This window comes from Suricata suricatta, chromosome 3 (assembly GCF_006229205.1).
Source record: "Suricata suricatta isolate VVHF042 chromosome 3, meerkat_22Aug2017_6uvM2_HiC, whole genome shotgun sequence".
In the NCBI taxonomy this organism is placed as follows: Eukaryota; Metazoa; Chordata; class Mammalia; order Carnivora; family Herpestidae; genus Suricata; species Suricata suricatta.
The window spans coordinates 175543824-175563968 of NC_043702.1; the positions used below are offsets into that span (position 1 = coordinate 175543824).

A 20145-nucleotide genomic window follows, 5' to 3' on the forward strand; every position below is an offset into this window, starting at 1 on the left:
ACAATGAGGTACCTGCCCGAAATCACAATCCAAAAAGAAGAACATGACTTTGGATGGCAAAGCCTGTTTTCCCAGGAGTTGTTAAATTTCCCTGGGGACAGGAGGTAATGAAAGAGTTGTGTATTCCCTGCTGCTTTAAAAAGGGTGGAAAGATAGTGGGGAGAGGACAAAACCTCCAGCGCTGTCTCAGATTGCCAAAACGGGGGAGCTATCTCCCTGAAGCAAGTACTTGTAAGGGCTCTGGCACCCCTGCTGGAAGCCAGGGAACCAGAGAAAGTTTAATTAAGCCAACCAGGCGACATCCTGATTCCGGAAAAGTGCTCACGACACCTAATTAAAAGTCTCTAGTCTTTTCCTTCTACAGAACGAATGCAGAATCCAAGGACAACGGGGACTGCCCCTCCCCCACATGCTACCTGTTAATTCCTTGGCCTTGGAAAAACTTGGGAAGGAGGGAGGAGGGGGGATGTGGAAGAAGACTTTGTTTTGTCTTGTTTTTGAGAGAGCGAGCGAGCAAGCATGCATGTGCATGGGGAATGGGCAGAGGGAGACAGAATCCTCTGCGCTCTCAGCCCAACACCTAGCTCGATCTCATGACCGTGAGATCATGACCAGAGGTGAAATCAAGAGTTGGACACCTGAAACCGACTGGGTCACCCAGGCATCCCAAGAAGATGGCTTTAAACACCTAGGGACTCACACCAAAGGATGAGTTTTTGTTGGGCAGGAGCAAGGTAGGGCAGTTATCTGACGCCTGTACATGGAGACTACTCCCAACTACCCAAGCGAGGAAAATGCAGCTTTACAGTACAGGAATGGAAACAAAATGAGAATGATCATTTCGGAAGACTGTGAGCAGAGGGGATGAATGTCTCTGAGTCCTGGGATAGGGTACCAAAGAGAAGAAGAGAGTGAGACCATTGGACCCAGGACACCAGAAGGCAAAGACCCTCCAGGAACGTGCTAAGATCTCTGAGGCTGTGCCGAGGCGCAGCAGAGAGCAGAGCCCCGGGCACTAGGTGGCGCTGCATGGCACCTGACCCAGCTCTCCGCCGGGGCAGTGCCCAGACGGTGTGTGAATAAGGGAGGAAGTCTGCTCTTCTGAACCACAGGAAATATGGACATTTGCTTTGGTAGCCTCACACAGAACAGACTCAGAAGTCAAGCAACAGAAGACCAAGAGGAGTCCTCGTCCCCAACAAGTTCAAATATGGAACAGCCCTTATAAAATTTCTGGTCCTTTGATGGGAAACGGAAAGAACTGGCCAGAAGCCCAGCGTGTCCCCATTATGCAGCCCCCCAGCCCTGTGTGCAAACTTGAGCAGAACTACGGGCCTGCTGCCTCCTTGCTCCCACCGCTCCGCCTGCCACTTCGAGAGAGCAGGAGTTGTTGGGTGGAGAGCCTCGGAAGGGAGAAAAGGGGTACCTGCCAGGCCCGAGTGGTTGGCTGGCCCCACTCTGCTGAGCTCATTCTCCCATGTCTCTCCCCAAAAATAAACATTCCAAGGAGGTCTGGATCAAAAATAAACCCTTATCAGATGAAACTAGTTTTTCCTGGGCTCTGAGATATTTTGGCAAAGGCCTCTGTCCCACCCCCCATACCCTGGGCCATACCATGGCCTTGATTCCTCCACTCGCCCTCCCTCCCCCACCTCAACCTCTCTAACCCTAGGTGTTCTCAGGCCGCCCACACCTGCACCCGTCATGGTGGACTCTACCTCTGCTCCGTCAGGATATCCAGGACACTCTCTGCCAACCAAATATTTTTTGCGGTAACATCTCCACCTGATTTCAAAGGGGGAGAAAACAGAACGAGAATGGCTTTGATTAGCAAGTCCACTACCCCAGCACAGCTCACCCAGCTGCTTCTCCGTCCCTGACTGGAGGTTCTGAGCATTGGAAAACCTGCTTTCTGTCCAGTCATGCTGTGAAGTTTCCCCTTTGCCTCCAGAGAAAGGAAGGGAAGGTTCTAGAATTTTCCAGAAACCAGAGCTGCTACTTTTCCATGGACTGGGGGGTTGGAGTGGGAATACTCTGACCCTGGAAAGGGAATGTCTGGGACAGAGACATGAAGAGCCCTGGTTGGAAGATCTCAAATACGGCCTGATATACAGGCAGCCAGCGACAGCGGCCATCCGGCATCAAAGTGTCCCAAATCCCAAATCAGGCACATGACAGGCCCAGGTCTCACGGTCTTCTCGGCTTGCTATGGGACTTCCTGCGGCAGGATTACACGCGGCAATGCCAGACCAAAGTCCGAGAGTGAGAAGTGGAGACTGGGAAGACCAAACAGGGAAGGAAACACCAGGACGTAAAAGAGCCAGCACAACACCATGCTTGCGCCTTCCTAATTTAAAAAGTCAGTGTCAGGACACCTGAGTGGCTCAGTCAGTTGAGCGTCCGACTTTGGCTCGGGTCACAATCTCATGGCTCATGGGTTCAAGTCCTGCCTTGGGCTCTGTGCTGACAGCTGGGAGCCTGGAGCCTGCTTTGGAGTCTGTCTCCCTCTCTCTCTGCCCCTCCCTTGCTTGTGCACATGTGTGTGCGTTCTCTCTCTCTCTGTAAATAAATAAACTTTAAAAAAAAATTTACAGAAAATTTGCAAGAAAAGTACAACTTTTTTTCTTGGAACCATTTAGAAGTAATTTACAGACATAATTCTCCATACTTTAGAATTTATTTTTTGGGAGTGCCTGGGGGCCTCAGTGGGTTAAACATCCAACTTCAGTTCAGGTCACTAATTCATGGTTCGTGAGTTCAAGACCCATGCCGGACTCTGTGCTGGCAGCTCAGAGCCTGGAGCCTGCTTCAGATTCTGCGTTTCCCTCTCTCTCTCTGCCCTTCCCTGACTCACAGTATCTCTCTCTGCCCCTCCTCTGCTCGTGCTCTGTCTCTCTCAAAAATAAACATTAAAAAGAAAAATATTTTTTAAAAAAGTCACACATCACAGAGGGTAAGGTTTATGCACATCAAAACAAGAGCACCAGGGTTACAGACAATCCTAAAGAGGAAGTGAGGAACCAACGGGAACAAGGAAGGGAATGAGAGCGAAGCAAGGTAATTTTTAAGCAAACACGTGTGATTTGGGGAGACGAAGCAGCATGGGCAGGCCATCAGTGGCTCGGACTGATGTCACCGATGCCAACAAGCTAATAAAACCTAAATGTCAGGGTCTCTTCTGTGACATAGTTCTTCCCTCAAACTGGTCCCCATCAGCTGTCACAAATATTTGGAAGGAAAAGTTTGGAACATGGAGGTGGAGCCAAGGAAGATACCTGGGTGTCTGAAAGCATAATGTCATGGGAACAAATTATCTGCCCTCCCCTCTCTTCCCATTCCTTCCAGATCCTTCCTGATCCAACATACCATGAAACCCCAGAGTAAGGACTGGCTAAACCAGGCCAATATTCTATACCATGCCCTGAGTTTGGCAGGAAGGAAAACAAGGCAAGACGTATTGCTTGAAGAGACCCCTCCCCCTGTGATTTTTCCATTTCCATCCGTAGCACGTGTGGCCAGAAGAGGCCTGTCTCAGAAGGAAAGAACCCCGGCAACCCAGGAACCGAGACCCCCAGGCCCTTCGCTGTCTTCCGTAGCCTGCACCTAGCCTCTGGGTCCCTCTGTCTCCTTTCTGCTCTTGCCATCCAACTCACCGGCAATCTGCTTCATGAACGTCATGCAGACACCGTCGGCTCCCAGAACCGCACTCTTCACTAGTTCCCGCACCAACCACACCAGCTAAGGGAGAGAGAAGAAAAGACGGAAGGGGTGAATCCAAGCAGGTCACAGTTTAGGTGTATGCAGGTGGGGCATGTTAGCACTGATTCCTCTCTCCCTTCCCTTTAAGAGAGAGGGTCCATCCTCCATCGTGTCTTTGGGCTGGATCGCCCTCCCCTTCCCCGGCCTCACCTGAGTACGGCAGGTGTCCTGCAGCTTCAGGTACTTCTCCATGAGTATCTGGTTGATCTTGTTCAGGACAATATTCATGCCGTCCCGACTCACCAGAGCCAAGTCCCGGTAACACTGTGAGAAGCAAGGCTGTGAGCAGCCGGGAGACTGGGGACAGGTTCCCTCCTTCACCTTAAATACCACTCACAGGATTCAAGCGGCCACTGTGGATGCTGCCCTTCCTGAGGGCTCCTCCACCCCAACCCCATCCCTGACCCTGTGACACACGGTGGGGAAGAGCAGTGGAGCTACTCTGGAGAAGACGGAAAAGCCTCCTGAGAAAGGCTCCTTGTCCCCCCACTTCTCTTCTTGGAAACTGTCCCACTGTTTCACGCCACAAGCTAGGCCAGACCAGGGGGAGGCCGTCTGCTTTTCATCTGCCAGTGAAGGGGCACTGCAGGGTGGGTTTGGCTGAACAGACCAGAAAGGATCTCAAAGAGGTTTTCAGACCTGTACTGACTCAGCCAGATGAAGCAAAGGGCCAGGAACACTAGGTAAAGGACCCAGGGGCCAGGGCCTCAGAAAGAAAGGGCAGAAACAAACAACTTCCATAACGAAACATCGTTCTTTTCTCTGGACTGCACTTTGCTCCACCAAGCACTACACAAGGAGGGGTCTTTACGCGCACCCAGCCCCGGGACAGGCGAGGGAGTGTGTGCCAGTCTCTGGGTGCTCTGGCCCCCCTTCCCGAGTGTTCTCACCTTGCGTGCCTAGAGAGAGACTCCACCAGGAAGGCCTCAGAGGCCTCACTCGCCCACTGAGCTCCGCGCTGCCGGGGTCTCAGCACAAAGGGTAAAATAAGGTGGGCGGCACCTAGCACCGCGGAAAAGTGATGCCATCAACACCGACAGCAGTGACGGTAAGCTAACACGCGTGGCACCGCGCCCCAGCTCTAGGTCACACATGCAGCTGCATCTGAATCCCACGGCCACCTTGCAAATAGCTGCTACCAGCTACTTCCTCTGTTCTTACAGAAGGAACGGGCGCACGGGAGTAAAGGAACTTTCCCCAGGGCACTGAAGGGACTGAAGAAGAGCCAGAACCCAAGTTCAGGCAGCCCTGTTCTAGATATCATGCTCCTAACACCTCTCCGCCAGGCTGGAAATAGCTGCGAGAGGAGGCTACTGGGGAGGGAGGTGAGACAACGCATCCCTAAGCTCTCCCACCCTCAGTGTCCGGGAGGGAAGTGCTCCTCCGGTGCTCCCGCCCTGCCGTGCGGAGGGACTCCTGAGACCTTAGCTACTGTAACCTCCTCCGGCCTCTACTGCCCAGGAGTCAAACGACCGATCTGATCAAAACACCAACACTTAAAGATCCCTAATGTGCCACAACTTCTCCTACCCCAAAGAGAATGATCCTCTGACTCTACTCTGGCTGAGATCAAACTGTAGAAGCAAAATGGGGGAGGCGCCTGGGTGGCTCAGTCGGTCAAGCCTCCAACTCTTGATTTTGGCTCAGGTCATGACCTCACGGTTCTTGGGATGGAGCCCCGTGTTGGGCTCTGCGTCCCCGTCAGTCTGTCCCACCCCCACTCGCGTGCACTCGCCATCTCAAAAATGAATAAACACTAAAAGTAAAAAAACAGAAAGTACAAGCAAGGGAATAATTAACGCATGAGGGAACCCAGTGAGCCCCTGCCAACTCGGTGGTCAGTTAAACGGTGCTTCAGCCCTGGAGCCTCCCCTGGAGGTGTGACTTACAGGCCAGGCACAGAGGAGGAGGGAGGCGGAGGCAGAGGCGGATCCACGTCAGGAAAAAGACAGAGACCAGATCTGAGGACAAGTCTCTCAGGAGACACGGGGACAGACGAAGACAAGAAAACCCTGTCTGCCTGTGTGCCACGTGGGCCTTACCAACCACACTGCTGCTAATACACGCAGCCGAGCACCAAAGTGTCCCTCCGGACGCTGCCCGTGGCCTCACCAACCCCTGTGCCAGTTTTCTAACTGGCTTGGAAGAGAGGTAGATGTGAAAAAAAAAAACACCTCAGTGGGAACCAGAGGAGACGCAGAGTCTCAGAAGAAAGGGAAGGTGACAGGATGGCATGGAGACAGTCCTTGTGCCCCAGAACCTCCAGGCTGGGCCCAGGCAGCCTCCAACCTACCTTCTGAACTGAGAACTGCCAAGGTCTGGGTCCTTGACTCTGAGGGGAAGAAACTGCCAGATCCTCCCCTATCACCGTCACCTCCCGTCTGCTAGAGCCTGCCTACTCCTCAGCCTCCTCCACCCCCCAGCCCCCAAGCCAGGCCCGCTCCCAGCTGTTTAGTTAGACATCAAATAGGAAACAGATAAACTCAAAGACTATAAACACAGGGCTGCCAGGAGGGTAGATGAAGGTTAGGAAGGTCCAACTGGAACAAAACCCACCCCAAGCATGTTCCACTCTGCACCCAAAGCCAGCCTGCGCTGCCCTAAACAGAGTGCTCTTGTTCACCTGTTCGGTCCGCCCTCGCTGTGCCCACAAAGAGGTCCCAGAGGGCTGGCCCACATTTGCACCTGCCTGCTACCCGCCAGCACTGTCGGAGGCTCTTCAGCTCCTGCTTTCCCAGAGCAGGTTCCTAATGTGCTTAAGACTCAGTTTCTACTACCACACTCTCCACCACCACTGCCTCCGACCTCACAGCCTGTGAAGATCTAGGAGCCAAACCTCCAGTCCATCCTGAGGTTTCTGGCCCAGAGATAGAATTAACCCCAAACAAACCCTTAGAAAATACGCCCCTTCTTTAAAGCTGATGCCTAAAACAATGCATCAGAATCAGTCCTCACCAGTAACTCCTGTCTGAAACGTCTTCAGGACAGAAGGATTTCACAAGATAATCACCCTTTTAGGGAGAAGGACCAAAGCACCTCAGACATGTGCCACGCATTCCTTCCACACTCCAACCTGGTTCAAGGTCTCTCAATGGGTTACCGCCTGCTAGCTCCTCATTTCCCTAAAACCATGTCTTCTGACCCCCAGGCCCACCTGCTTTGTCTGAAGAGCCTTGACCCAGGGGCTTGTCAGCCTAGAATGCTCTAAGGAGGGGGTTTACTTGGAAATAGCTAGCACGTGAACACAATCCTGCTGCAGCTGTCAAACAGCTTGAGACCCAAGGCAGGCAGGCCCTGGGCCACCCTCAGGGCAAAAAGAAGACAAAGTGCTCTAGACCTTTGCCATGTCTGGGCGGGCCAAATCATGACATAATGAGCATTTTATGATGCAGAGGCCATGGCCTCTCACTGCCAGGCGAGGCAAAGAGCTAGAAATATCACACACACCCTGCCCCTTTACCGAGGTTTACTCAGTTACCCTGGCTGATTCCAATCCCACCTGAAACAAACAAAACCAGCAGACTGGACCAATTTTGCACTGCAGCGACTGCACGAGATTTAACATAAAAAAAAAGCCCACATAAAAGAAAACAAAACCTTATCCCCCAACCACTGTGCTCCCATCTCTGACACAATTTCTTCTTCTTCTTCTTCTTTCTTTTTTTTTTTTTTTTCATTTTTTTATTTTTTATTTTTTATTTTTGAGGGGAAGGTCAGAGAGATAAAGAGACACAGAATCTGAAGCAGGCTCCAGGCTCTGAGCTAGCAGTCAGTACAGAGCCAAGATGCGGGGCTCGAACCCACGAACCATGAGATCATGACCTGAACCGAAGCCAGACGCTCAACTGACTGAGCTACGCAGGCGCCCCAACCACAATTTCTTTAAAATAGAGCAGCTAGACTGAATCCTGTTACTGTTTAACACCACCAAATTGAAGACATTCATTTGTCTTCAAGGATCTTGATAAATCCAGTATGAAAATGAAATGGCCCGGGACACTAAGGACCTGTGAGTACACACTATTCTTCCACGTTATGGACACCCCAGACCCTACTCTGGCTGGCACAGGGGACTACAAACACATCAGACTGCCGTGCTCACAGGTTCCCCCCTGAGGTTAATTCAACTGCTATGCCAGAGGGCCATGGCACCCTGTCCTTGTCCCTGATGAGGATTTTCTTTGGTACTCCTTGAACAAATGACAATGTCTCTGATCTCTAATTATCTTACAGAAAACCTGGGAGCAGCTTGGAAAGAAGGGACAGAGCCACCAACCTTATATGGCTTTTGAGAAGATTAAATGAGATTCTGCCTGGATCAAGCCCAACACAGCGCTGGGCACAGAGCATGTGTGTTCCCCTTGTTCAAGGAAGGGCCAATAAGAATATCGAATGTCTCCACTCCAAGCTCCTGTTAGTGTCATAGAGTTAATGCCAGACACCAGACTATCTTTCTAAACCACGGCTCCAAGGCTCAAAGGACACAGAAGTGCCGCATAGGGGAAATCTGTAGAGAAATCTGTAGAGGCAAAAGACAGAATTCTGCTTTTTTTTTTTAATTAAAGAATGGAATCCAAAGAGATCATCCTGCCTAATCCTTCACCCCAAAGAAGGATCCACTTAAGCCATTCCACATCAAGGAGACTCTTCTGTCTGTGAAGATCCCAGACTAGTTTTCACACAGCACTCCTGAGGAAGCCTGCTCCCAGTGGGCCCCAGGGTTCTCTTGGTCACTGCGCTATCGCCGCATCAATCAGCAGCGTTAAGCTGTTAGACCCTACTTACGGGAGCATTAAGCCTGCTTTCTGTTCCCCCACAGTGACAGACCCTAGCAGACTACAGGTCATGCCCTTCTGGGTAAAGACTCCCAATGGGCCTGGTTGCACTTGCTCGCTTCTCTTCTCTTCTCTGGATTAAATCCCGACTCTCATAGCCTTGACCATCAATCTACAACGTGCTACTCTTCAAATGCCTTTCCATTGTCACGAATGCCTTTTCTTGCCCTTTAGCTTCAAAATCTAGACACAGAGAAAGGACTGGAGTCAGAGAATGGCTAATTCACTGAGAGCAGAACGGGAGCTGTAAGCACATCTGGCCAACAGGACTAGCAGTATGTCAGCTGACTGGAAGTCCCACCATATCCCCAGTTCCTGTCTGAGGACAGCGTGTGAGTCCAGAGCAGGGCGTCTTACCTTCTGAGCTTGGGCAGGTTCAGTGAGGACAAGGGTGAAGAGGCCCAGGCAGATTTCCTCATGCTGGGGCGGACCTTTGCACACCTGGGATATGAGGAAGGAAAACAGCTAGTTGTCACTCACAGGACAAAAATTCTTGAACAGTCTCTCCCAGAAAACTTGGATAACCTGCATAGGAGGATCATCAACTCTTCTATCTGATGATTTCTTTCTCCTAAAAGTGATGAAGCATCTATTTCAGGAGAGAGGTAGAAGGAAAGAACAGAATCTTATTGCTTTCTCCAAGAATTAATGCAGGCCAGCATTTAAAAAGGGGGCATCTGGCTGGCTCAGTAAGTGGAGTACGCAACCCTTGATCTTGGGATTGTAGCTTCAAGCTCCATGTTGAGTGTAGAGATTATTTAAAAATAAAATCTTTCAGGGTGCCTGGGTGGCTAGCAGGTTGAGCATCTGGCTTTGGCTCAGGTTCATGAGTTCAATCTGTGTCAAGCTCTGTGGAGCCTACTTTGAATTCTTTGTCTCCTCTCTCTGCCCCTCCCCAGCTCACACTCTGTCTCTCTCTCTCTCTCAAATATAAACATTAAAAATTTTTTAAATAGCAAAATATCTCAAAAACTAATAAATAAAATGGAAAAAACCCTACTCTACCACATTTACCAGGCCTTAACAAGCTTCAGGAGGGAAGGAAGCAGCTGCAAAGTCATTCGGGGAGAACAGGCATACCTACAAGTCAAGACCTTGGGCAGATGGTTGAACCTCTGGTATTCGTAAGGAGAAAACATAATAAAAATAATATGCTACTAATAAAAGGGAAATACTAAGCACTCACTATGTGCCAGAGATTACTCTAAGACTTTTACATATACTATTTAAAATCCTTTCAACCTCACGGATTAGGAAATTTAAAGGATCAAATATGAGAGAATAATTTGCAAAGAAAAAAAGTCACTACAGAACTAGGAGTTATTTTTAAAAGCTATTTAAAGGGGCACCTGTGTGGCTCAGTCAGTTAAGTGTACAACTTCGGCTCAGGTCATGATCTCACACACAGTCCACAGGTTTGTGCCCAGTGTCAGGCTCTGTGCTGACAGCTCAGAGCCTGGAGCCTGCCTCAGATTCTACATTTCCCTCTCTCTCTCTCTCTGCTCCTCCTCCACTCACCCTCTGTCTCTCTCTCTCAAAAGTAAATAATCATTAAAAAAATATTAAAAAAAAAAAAAGCTATTTCAAGACACTTAAGTTCCAAGAGACATATCCCCAGTGAGACAGAGAAGAGAGGAGTTGGGAAGCCTGGCTCAGGCGGCTGAGACATTCTCTTTGGTCCCTCCTCCCCAGGCCTGAAGTGCTTCTATCTTCCGCATCAGTTCTCACAACGTCCAAAGCAGCAGAAACAGCCGGGGGAGCGCGTATACTCACGTGTGCATTGAGGGCGTCGTTGGCCTCCCTCTCCGAGACGCCAGTAGTCATCGATGTCACAATGCTCATACATCTTTCTAACCTCTGTGACGGGGTGAGACAAAGTTCAGTGTGTCATACCACCACCTGCAAAGTATTTCTGGCCCCAAAACGTTTTCAAGAAATGTAAACCTCATCATACCTCTAGATCTAACTTCCAGTTTACAAGTAAAGTTACACAGGGGTAAAATCAGCAAAAACACCAGAGTTGAAAACCAGAACAGCAATATGGTTCTTTAACATAGAAACTGCAAGGAAAAAAACCAGGAAGGGGTGCCTGGGTGGCTCAGTCAGTTAAGCGGTTAAGCAGTTAAGCATCTGACTTCGGCTCAGGTCATGATCTCACATTTTGTAAGTTCGAGCCCCACGTCAGGCTCTGTGCTGACGGCTCAGAGCCTGAAACCTGCTTCAGATTCTGTGTCTCCCTCTCTCTCTGCCCCTCCCTCTCCACTCATGCTCTGTTTCTATCTCAATAATAAACAAACATTAAAAAAACTAAAAAAAAGAAAAGAAAAAAACCAGGGTGGGAGAAACCCATATACTAAAAGAGACTTAAGACAATCGCTCATTAAAGGCACCTGGTTGGCTCAGTCAGCATGCGACACTTGATCCTCCCAGTCATGAGTTCAAGCTCCACATTGGGTACAGAGCTTAACAAAACAGGGGCACCTGGATGGCTCAGTCAGTTGAGCATCCAACTTCAGCTCAGAGCATAATCTTGCAGGTCATGGATTCGAGCCCCATGTCAGGCTCCGTGCTGACAGCAGGGAGCCTGCTTGGGATCTTCTGTCTGCCTCTCCCCTGCTCTCTTTCTCTCTCAAAAATAAACATTTAAAAAAAAATCACAGGGGTCCCTGAGTAGCTCAGTCAGTCGAGGGTCTGACTCTTGATTTTGGCTTAGGCAATGACTTCACGGTCTCAGGATGGAGCCCCACATCAGGCTCCCACGCACAGTGTGAAGCCTGCTTGAGTGTCTCTCACTCTGCCCCTGGCCCCTGCTTACACTCTCGCTCTCTTAAAAAAAAATTCTACCCATTAAATACAATAAGAATCCTCTAATAGATATGCACATAATAAACAAAGGAAAAGGGACAGCTCTTCCTTACGGCGGAGTGCCAGCTGATAAACGAAGAACGAATGACTGAATTAGGCAAATACCCTCAACGGCTGCTAAAACTAGAGGTGACACTTGTGCAAGACAATATTTACTTGGGTTCAAACATACTTGATTACAAAGAGAAAAGAGTAAGTGCAGGAAATTCTGGAGGATGCCACCTTAACAAAGTGATCAAAGTTAATATCCCCAGTAAGGAGACAAACTGACCCCTCACACCACATGCCTCAACAGGGTGCGTGGAAAAGGCTAGAACAGTACTTGTACAGTTTTCTGTCCCAAAATGAATTATCTCAATCTAATCATGAAGAAATTTCAAACAACCCAATTTGAGAGATATTCTAGAAAATAACTGACTTGTCAAAAACGTTTAAGGTCATGAAAGACAAAGACAGACTAAGAATTCTGCTGCAGATTAAAGAATTAAACAGAGTGCATCTAAATGCCACTTGTGTCCTGGACCGCTATACTGGACACTGTTGGGACAACTGGGAAAATCAGAGTATGTTCTGGAACAGTAAATCGATGTTAAATGTTCTGATCTTGACAAAAGAGCAGTGGTCATGTACCTGAAGATCTTTGTTCTTACGAAATACAGAATGAAATATTTAAACCCTAAGTGGTGTCATGGCTGCAACTTATTCTCAAAGCTTAGAACAGTAATACATATACAAATGTTAATAACCACTGAATAACATGGATAAAGACTACATGGGAATTGCATTATTTCTCTAAGCTTTAAATTAAAAAAAAAAAAAACCTTAAAAAATTAAAGAAACAGGCAGCTGAGTGGTTCAGTTGGTTAAACAACCAACTGTCAATTTCAGCTCAGGTCATGATCACACAGTTCATGGGTTTGACTCCCACAACTGGTTCTGTGCTGACAGCATAGAGCCTGCTTAGGATTCTCTCTCTCCCTCACTCTCTCCCTCCCACCCCCCATCAAAATAAACAAATTTGGGGCACACTGCTCAGTCCACTAAGTGTCCGACTCTCAGCTCAGATCATGACCTCATGGTATCATGAATTCGAGCCTCACATTGGGCTCTGTGCTGAAATGTGGAGCCTGCTTGGGATCCTCTCTCTCTGCCCCTCCCCTACTCATGCTGTCTCTGTCTCTCTCAAAATAAATAAGCTTTAAAAAATTAAATAGGGGCACCTGGGTGGCTCAGTCGTTTAAGCATCTGGCTTCGGCTCAGGTCATGATCTCACTGTTCGTGGGTTCAAGCCCTGCGTCGGGCTCTGTGCTGACAGCTAGCTCAGAGCCTGGAGCTGCTTCAGATTCTGTATCTCCCTCTCTCTCTCTGACCCTCCCCTGCTCGCGCGGTCTCTGTCTCTCAAAAATAAAAAAATAAAATTAAATAAACTTAAAAGTTAGAACTGATAATTTAAAAAAATTAAACATATCAATCAAATGCAACATGTAGTCCTTGTCAGAGTACTGACTTGAACATACCAATTAGAAAAAGAAGTTATGAGTCAACCAATTTGAACAATGAATATTTTATTACATTAAAATATTTACTACTAGGGGCGCCTCGGTGGCTCAGTTGGTTGAGCGGCCGGCTTCGGCTCAGGTCAGATCTCACGTTTGTGGGTTCGAGCCCCGCGTCGGGCTCTGTGCGGACAGCTGGCTCAGAGCCTGGAGCTGCTTCAGATTCTGTGTCTCCCTCTCTCTCTGCCCCTCCCCCTCTCATGCTCTGTCTCTCTCTGTATCAAAAATAAATAAAACATTAAAAAAAATTAAAAAAAATAAAATAAAATATTTACTACTAATATGTTTAGGTATGACACTGAGACTATGTTTAAAAAAAAACTTCCCTCACAGATATATATATGAAGTATCTAGAGATGAAATGATTTACCTTGGATTTGTTTCAAAATAATCCAGAGATTGGGGGGAGATAAGACAAGATTACCAGGGACTGCGAAGTATGGCAGAGGCGATGGCTCCAGAGGAATTCTATTCTACTTTCTAATGTCTGAAATGTCCCACCAAAAAGTTAAAAACAGATCTTATTATTTTTATTTTTTTAATCTTTTTAACATTTATTTAATTTTGAGACACAGAGAGAGAGACAGATCATGAGCTGGGGAGGGGCAGAGAGAGACAGAGACACAGAATCCAAAGCAGGCTCGAGGCTCTGAGCTGTTGCCCCAGAGCCAGACACAGGGCTCGAACCCACGAACCATGAGGTCATGACCTGAACCATAGTTGGACACTTAACTGACTGAGCCATTCTGGTGCCCCAAAAACAAATTTTTAAGAATAAGTGTGAGGAGGGGCGCCTGGGTGGCTCAGTTGGTTGAGTGGCCGGCTTCGGCTCAGGTCATGATCTCACAGGTCGTGGGTTCGAGCCCCACATCGGGCTCTGTGCTGACTGCTCGCTCAGAGCCTGGAGCCTGCTTCAAATTCTGTGTCTCCCTCTCTCTCTGACCTCCCCCTGCTCATGCTGTCTCTCTCTCTAAAATAAATAAAGACAGTAAAAAAAAAAAAAAAAATTAAAAAAAAAAAAAGAATAAGTGTGAGGAAAGAAAAGGACTAGTGGAGAAGAGGCCACGCTGCCTGAGCCTCTGGTGAAACAAAGGTGGGGACAGCTGCATCAAAGTCCACCCAAGAGCCACTCTAGTTTTAAAGACCAACTCTAACATGGCACATGCTCAATGTTCTAAGATCTTAGTCACTGCTTCCTGTTCCAAAGAAGCAGTTAATACTAAAAAGATATTGATAAACATATCTCATATCAGTGAGCCTCTTCATTATCATCACCTACTTACTTCCTGAGTCTTTTAAAACTATCCTGAGGAGTACCTGAGTGGCTCAGTTGGTTCAGCATCCAACGCAGGCTCAGGTCATGATCTCGCGGTTCCTGGGTTGAAGCCGTGTCTAGCCCTGTGCTGACAGCTCAGAGCCTGCTTCTTTGTGTCTTTCTCCCTCTCTGCCCCTCCCCGATTCACGCCATGTTGTCTCCCTCTCTAATATAAATAAACATTAAAAAAAAAAACCCTTTTATCTTGAGGACTAACCCAAACTATTTAGGAAAACCAATTCCCAATGATGGTGATGCTGGCAAAATGGACAAAGGCAGGCAATTTACTTCCCCCTGATCCTAGAGGTCATCACAAAACACCTTGCCGACAAGCAGCTGTGCGCCGGCGTTGTGAGGACCCCATGAACAAGGACAAAGGGAAAGAGGTGTAGGAATGAAAGATAATCACGTGTCTCCGTTGACCCCCATCCTAAATTTGCCTACACGCATCCCCGACTAAGAGCATACAGGCTGGCACAGAGGAGAACTGTCTTAAGGCAAAGAGCTCCCACAGCCATAAAACTTCAACCCCTATTAGGCCTGAAGTCTAACTGAAGGTGTGGCAACTTCACTGCCCATCAGGTCTGATTAGCCTCCAAATGAGGTCAGATCAGCAGGCTCAGCCTTTCCAGACGGCACCTGTGTACTTGTGAAAAGAAGCTGTGAGATCACATGAAAACTGAGCTGTGAGATCCATCATTACCCAGTCCAGCGCCCACATGATAAGGAGAAGCAAGGAAAAACATCAGGTGGGATTTTCCCTTTTCAAATCATATCCCTCTGTAACCCAAGATAGTTATCAATGACTGGAGGTCAGTTCCTCCAGCTGCTAAACCCTGCCCAGGTCAACAAGCGACTGCACAGCACTCTAAAATTCCAGATTTTACTTCCTACTCAAAGGAAGAAGACCTGCTGAATCAACAGAGGTGCAAGCGAAGTCTAACAGCGGCTAGACAAGCAGGGGAGGGAAGGACCCCTCACTGTCAGCCTTAAGCTGATCTTGCGGGAGTTCCTTGACCTCTCTAAACCATGGTTTTTTACCTCAAAAACAGCAAAAGCCCTGTATCATAAGGTTGCTCTGGGGATCACACAAGACAACATATGTGAAAACACCCAGAACGCAGCCTCAGTTAAATTATAATCTGTCGCAGAGAAGCGGAGTCTAAGAGGACCAGACTCCGCCCACATCTCCTGCTACCACTTCTCAAGGCGTGCCCTTAAAGATTCCTGAAAAGTCAAGTGTGCCAGGGGGGCCGACTCTGGATTTCAGCTCAGGTCAAGACATCATGGTTCCGTAGATTGAGCCCTGCGTCAGCGAGGAGCCAGCTTGAGATTCTCTCTCCCTCTCTCTCTCAAAATGAACAAACAAGAAAAACACTCCTGAAAACAGAGCCCTCCTGCTACAGGATGCGGGTATGTTCCTAACAAGGCTGCACAGATCTCCTAACTGCCCTCTGAGAGAAGAGTAGAGGGTGGAGGAGGGTGGGAGGAGGCCTGACCGATGGGCCCGGCACCAAGACCCTCCTGCAAAGCTGGATACACAGCCTTATGGACTGGCCGAGTTTCTGGCTATGATGTAACCACAGAGACCTTGGACAGATCTAGGCTTCTGCAGGCCCCTCCCTGATATTCTAAGCTCCACTCAGAGGCTTGAGTCAGTGCTATGGGTCACTGCCCAGTCAAGAACAAAAGTGGCCTCTTGGAAGAGGGAGGCCCAGCTAAGGATATAGGAAGTGGGAGAGGGCAGAATTTGGATGCATGGATAAAAGCAATGAGGAAAGAAATGCGGGACCCAGGCCTTTCCAGGCAACAAAATATAAAAGATGCTGCTCTTCCCCAAACTACAGAAATCACTTTTTACAACAGAGATGGGAGGACTAATTACAAATCACTGGGAGTGACAGAAGGACCACATCCCCTCAGAGAGCCACAGAAGTCAGATCCCTACGTCAAGTGGCAGCACCCCATCCCCCTAGTCTCAAGAGGCCCTGGGAAAGACAGCATACACGCGACTGCCAACAACTGCTGGCAGCGTGGCTGTTCCGAGCAAGCCCCCGGGCAGCACCTCTGGTCGCTGAGTGAACACCCACCATCTCTAGGAGCTTCTGAAACAACGTTTCTAGTACGAAGACCCCCCCCCCCCAACCCTGTTCTCCATGACAGCAGCAGCAGATGGAGTGGGGCTGGAGTGCCGCCCCACTGTGCACACCTGAAACTTGAGACAAGTCAGAGAGATCCCTCTCACCTCCCCGCCTCCCTCCCCTCAGAAAGGTGGACATACAGTCAGGCCAAAAAGTATATATTAAATACGCTCTTATGGGAAGTCTGTGGCCCTGAAAGACCAAATTCCACTGCCTTCAGGAAAAGATATGGTCCAACCTACCAAATCCCTGAGGGCTCACGTTAATAAAGAGTTACTGAGGAAGTTGCGTTCCAAGTATTCAATAGCCAAGAGTCACTTGTAAGTGAAATGAGTGTTTTAGGGGGAAAAAAAAACAAGAGATGACTCAAAGCCAGTTCCCTGGAGGGGCGCCTGGGTGGCTCAGTCGGTTAAGCCTCCGGCTTCAGCTCAGGTCGGATCTCACATTCGTGGGTTCGAGCCCCGCGTCGGGCTCTGTGCTCACAGCTAGCCCAGAGCCTGGAGCCTGCTTCCGATTCTGTATCTCCCTCTCTCTGACCCTCCCCCTTTCATGCTCTGTCTCTCTCTATATCAAAAATAAATAAAAAACATTAAAAAAATAAAAAAAAAAGCCAGTTCCCTGGAGATTCTCCCCAGACAGGGTTATGAATTGTTCCCTGGAGACAACCTGGAAGGGACGCACCCCCACCTAACACAGCTCTAAGGCCTGTCTGCCACCAGGAGGGAGTTCTGGCTTGTTTGACCTACAGCCCCTGCATCCAGCTTAACTTCAAAGTAGACGGGGTCCTTCCTGGCGAGGGATAACTAGGCACTCTATGTTCTAAGCGCCTCCAATTTTTGGCACTATTTTTAGCTCCTTCCCCAAATTGGGACGGAATGGGCAAGAATCTCCCCTTCAAAGAGAGGAACAGAGCCAAAGAGAAGAAAGGAGACAGCAATGTTCCCTTGGGGAAGAGTCACAGCTCCTGCCTGGGATGCTCTTCGGCAGCTGGAAGCCAGCCCTCGTCACACCCCAGCCTCTTCCCCGCCTGCACCAGGTTTCGGGGAGGATTTGTTTTTCTCACCTTCCTGTGGGTGTGCTACCTCAATCTTCAGATAAGCTCTGTAAGGCAGGTGTGGGACTCCCTCATCTTGTTCCATCAGACCGAGCACACAGGAGGCAAATACAGTTAAGACATGACCTCGGGAGACAGGTGGGCCTGTGACGGAAAACCCCCACACCCAGCAGAGACCAGTCCCTCAACACCAGGTCTTGTAACCTCTGTGTGCAGAGATCTGTGGGGAGACCCAGAGGAAGAAGCCAGGAAGTCTTGCCTTTAGAGGTGCTCTTGTCTAGTGAGAACCATACATGTGGGTTAAAAACAGTGGCAAGGCTCGCTGGAAAATTCAAATGCAAAGGGCAAAGGCCAAAGAAGGAAAAGGGGGAGCTAAGGCATGCTGGGAAATGTCTACACCAGAAAGGATAAGAGAAGAAGAGAGACCCTCCCTCCCCCTTCTCTCTGGAAGCAGTTTAAAGTTCACTCTCGGCCCAAAACAGCACAAATAAATAAGTAAATACTTCCTCTCTTTTATGACCCCCTCCTGCCGAGTCTACTAGCAAGCACATCGCTGCTCAGAACAGGACGTGGTACCACTCTGCAGTACAAACCAACGGAGGCAGTCATGGTGGGGGATAAACAGATTTCATCCAACGCTTGAGGTCTTTTCCCCTCCACCCAAATTCATGGAGGGATCAAAGGCAGTCAACTCAGATCTCAATAAATACTTTGACAATGATTGGCTCTTTCTAAAAAAGTGGGTAATTCAAAGTGTCAGACAATCCTAAAGTCATTTTTGTTTTGATAATATGTTATTTTTAGAAGCACTGTTTATGTTCCCAATTGTATCTACCTTAGCTCAGAAAAGCAACAGCAGAAAAGTTTGATCTAAATGCACTCAGAATTATGGGGGAGAAGCACATGGAAAACCAGACCATGTGCAGACACTGGCTGGCAGAGACCCCCCCAAAGTTATATCCGGCCACCTTGACGTGCAAAGTTCATTTTTGCATGTATGTGCTCCCATTTTGTACCTAAACCAACATTTTTTTCTTTCAAGTCTAAAGCATGAATTCCACATATCTGCCTGCCCACCCTCTAAGATCTGACCAAGGGCAGTGACAAACTTGGAAGCAGGGAACCGGCCGCTGCAGCGCCAGGTCCTGCTGACGCACTCAGCCTGCCCGGGTGGCCCCTGGGCTGGACGTATGAGGTCTTACACAGTTCAGCAAACATGTCTCAGTTCTGGGTCTCGTACGGCTCTGCCTAAGGAGCAGAGGAAAGAGATACATGACTAACCGTGGGTTGTCAGGGACACGGCCAGGGGAGCAAGGGGCGGGGTGGGGGGGGGCAGGTGTAGTCTAGAACCTCCATTCAGGTCCACAGTGTCACCTCACCGTAACCTCTTTCTCAGCACCCTTGTGTGGCTGCTATCTGGTCCTGTTCTGTTTTTTTTTTTTTTTTAAGATTGTATTTTTAAATCATGTCTATACCCAACGTGGGGCTTCAACTCATGACCCTGAGATCAGGAGCCTCATCCTCCACTGTCTGAGTCAGCCAGGGGCCCTAATCTGGTTCTGAAGGACAGCCCCTTAATTCCCATGCCCCCCCGCCCCCGCACTGTAGTTAGCGGTACCTAAACGATACTCACTATTCCTTAGGTTTTCCCTCTTTCTTAATGCCCAGTAACCTCACCCTCAACTGTGTCTGCATGAAGTATTACCTAACAGGAGGCTCCAAAGCCTGCTGCAAACTCCTACACACACATACATTACTTCTCACTCAATATACGGCCCAAGTCTGAAGCAGGGTAAACGTTAAGAGTAGCTGTGGTCTGTGCGTGGAAAGGACGTCAAAAATAAACTCGGTAGATCAGGATGGTGTTTCCCTTGCTCATCAACACCCCCCACCCATTTTCAGCCTAGCGACTGCCGTTGCTATGACTACCTGTCCAGGAAGTTGGCCCACGCTCCTTCCTTCGGAAGCAGGAACTCTGGAGCAGTGTTTGTGCAGCCTCAGAAAAATCCTGAAGGCCTCCTCCCCGACCCCCCACCCCATATTCACTCCAGTACCCCTCCTCAGCCCAGTTTCTTAACTCCCTTCCCCACCCCCCACACCTACCTCCTCTAACTCATCCTTGGCATCCAAACTGGTTGAAAGTAGCAGCCTCCCCCCTCCTGGGGCTCCTGCTCCCGCTCCTCCTCCACCTCCCGCAGCTCCCGAAGCAGCTGCTGCTGCTGCCCCCTTTCCCTTCGGTATCTCCATGGCTGCTGCCAGGAGACGGGAAGAGGCCAGGGGGTGGACGGGTGGGAAGTCCTAGAGATGAAGAAACCTGGGTTGCCAAGGCCTGAGAGTAAGAGGGGGAGGAGGGCAGGTGAGGGAAGGGTCCCCGTCCTGTCCACCCCGGCCTCCTCTCCCAAAGGCCGCTCCTGCGGAGGAGGCAAAGGCGGAGGGCCCTCTGGGTCCTGTCTCTGGAGTGGCAGTGCTGGGGAAAGGCCGCCAGCTCCTGAGTATGCCGGGGTAGGGGTCTGCACCTACGGAAGGGAAGGGGAGCCTTGACTTTCGACCCTAAGAGAAACAGGGCAAACCCTAAGGTCCTGCCCTAGGAGGTGGGGGAGAACGGAGTCCTGCCCCTTTA

General features: G+C 49.2%; 1 protein-coding gene across 3 annotated transcripts in view; it reads right to left on the minus strand.

Moving 5' to 3' along the window:
• The window catches only part of INTS3 (integrator complex subunit 3), a 38495-nt gene extending 18356 nt beyond the window's left edge, over window positions 1–20139 (minus strand). For 2 of the 3 annotated variants that reach the window (XM_029936116.1, XM_029936115.1), the window contains exons 1-6: window positions 19629–20139; window positions 10368–10451; window positions 8952–9035; window positions 3910–4023; window positions 3654–3738; window positions 1719–1785 (exon numbers count right to left, since the gene is read on the minus strand). In XM_029936116.1, the coding sequence (XP_029791976.1) occupies window positions 1719–1785; window positions 3654–3738; window positions 3910–4023; window positions 8952–9035; window positions 10368–10451; window positions 19629–19772 (578 nt within the window). In that variant the 5' untranslated portion in view covers window positions 19773–20139. The remainder of the gene's footprint in view (window positions 1–1718; window positions 1786–3653; window positions 3739–3909; window positions 4024–8951; window positions 9036–10367; window positions 10452–19628) is intronic. The other variant, XM_029936117.1, reaches the window with a different exon arrangement.
• Window positions 20140–20145: the final 6 nt, after the last annotated feature.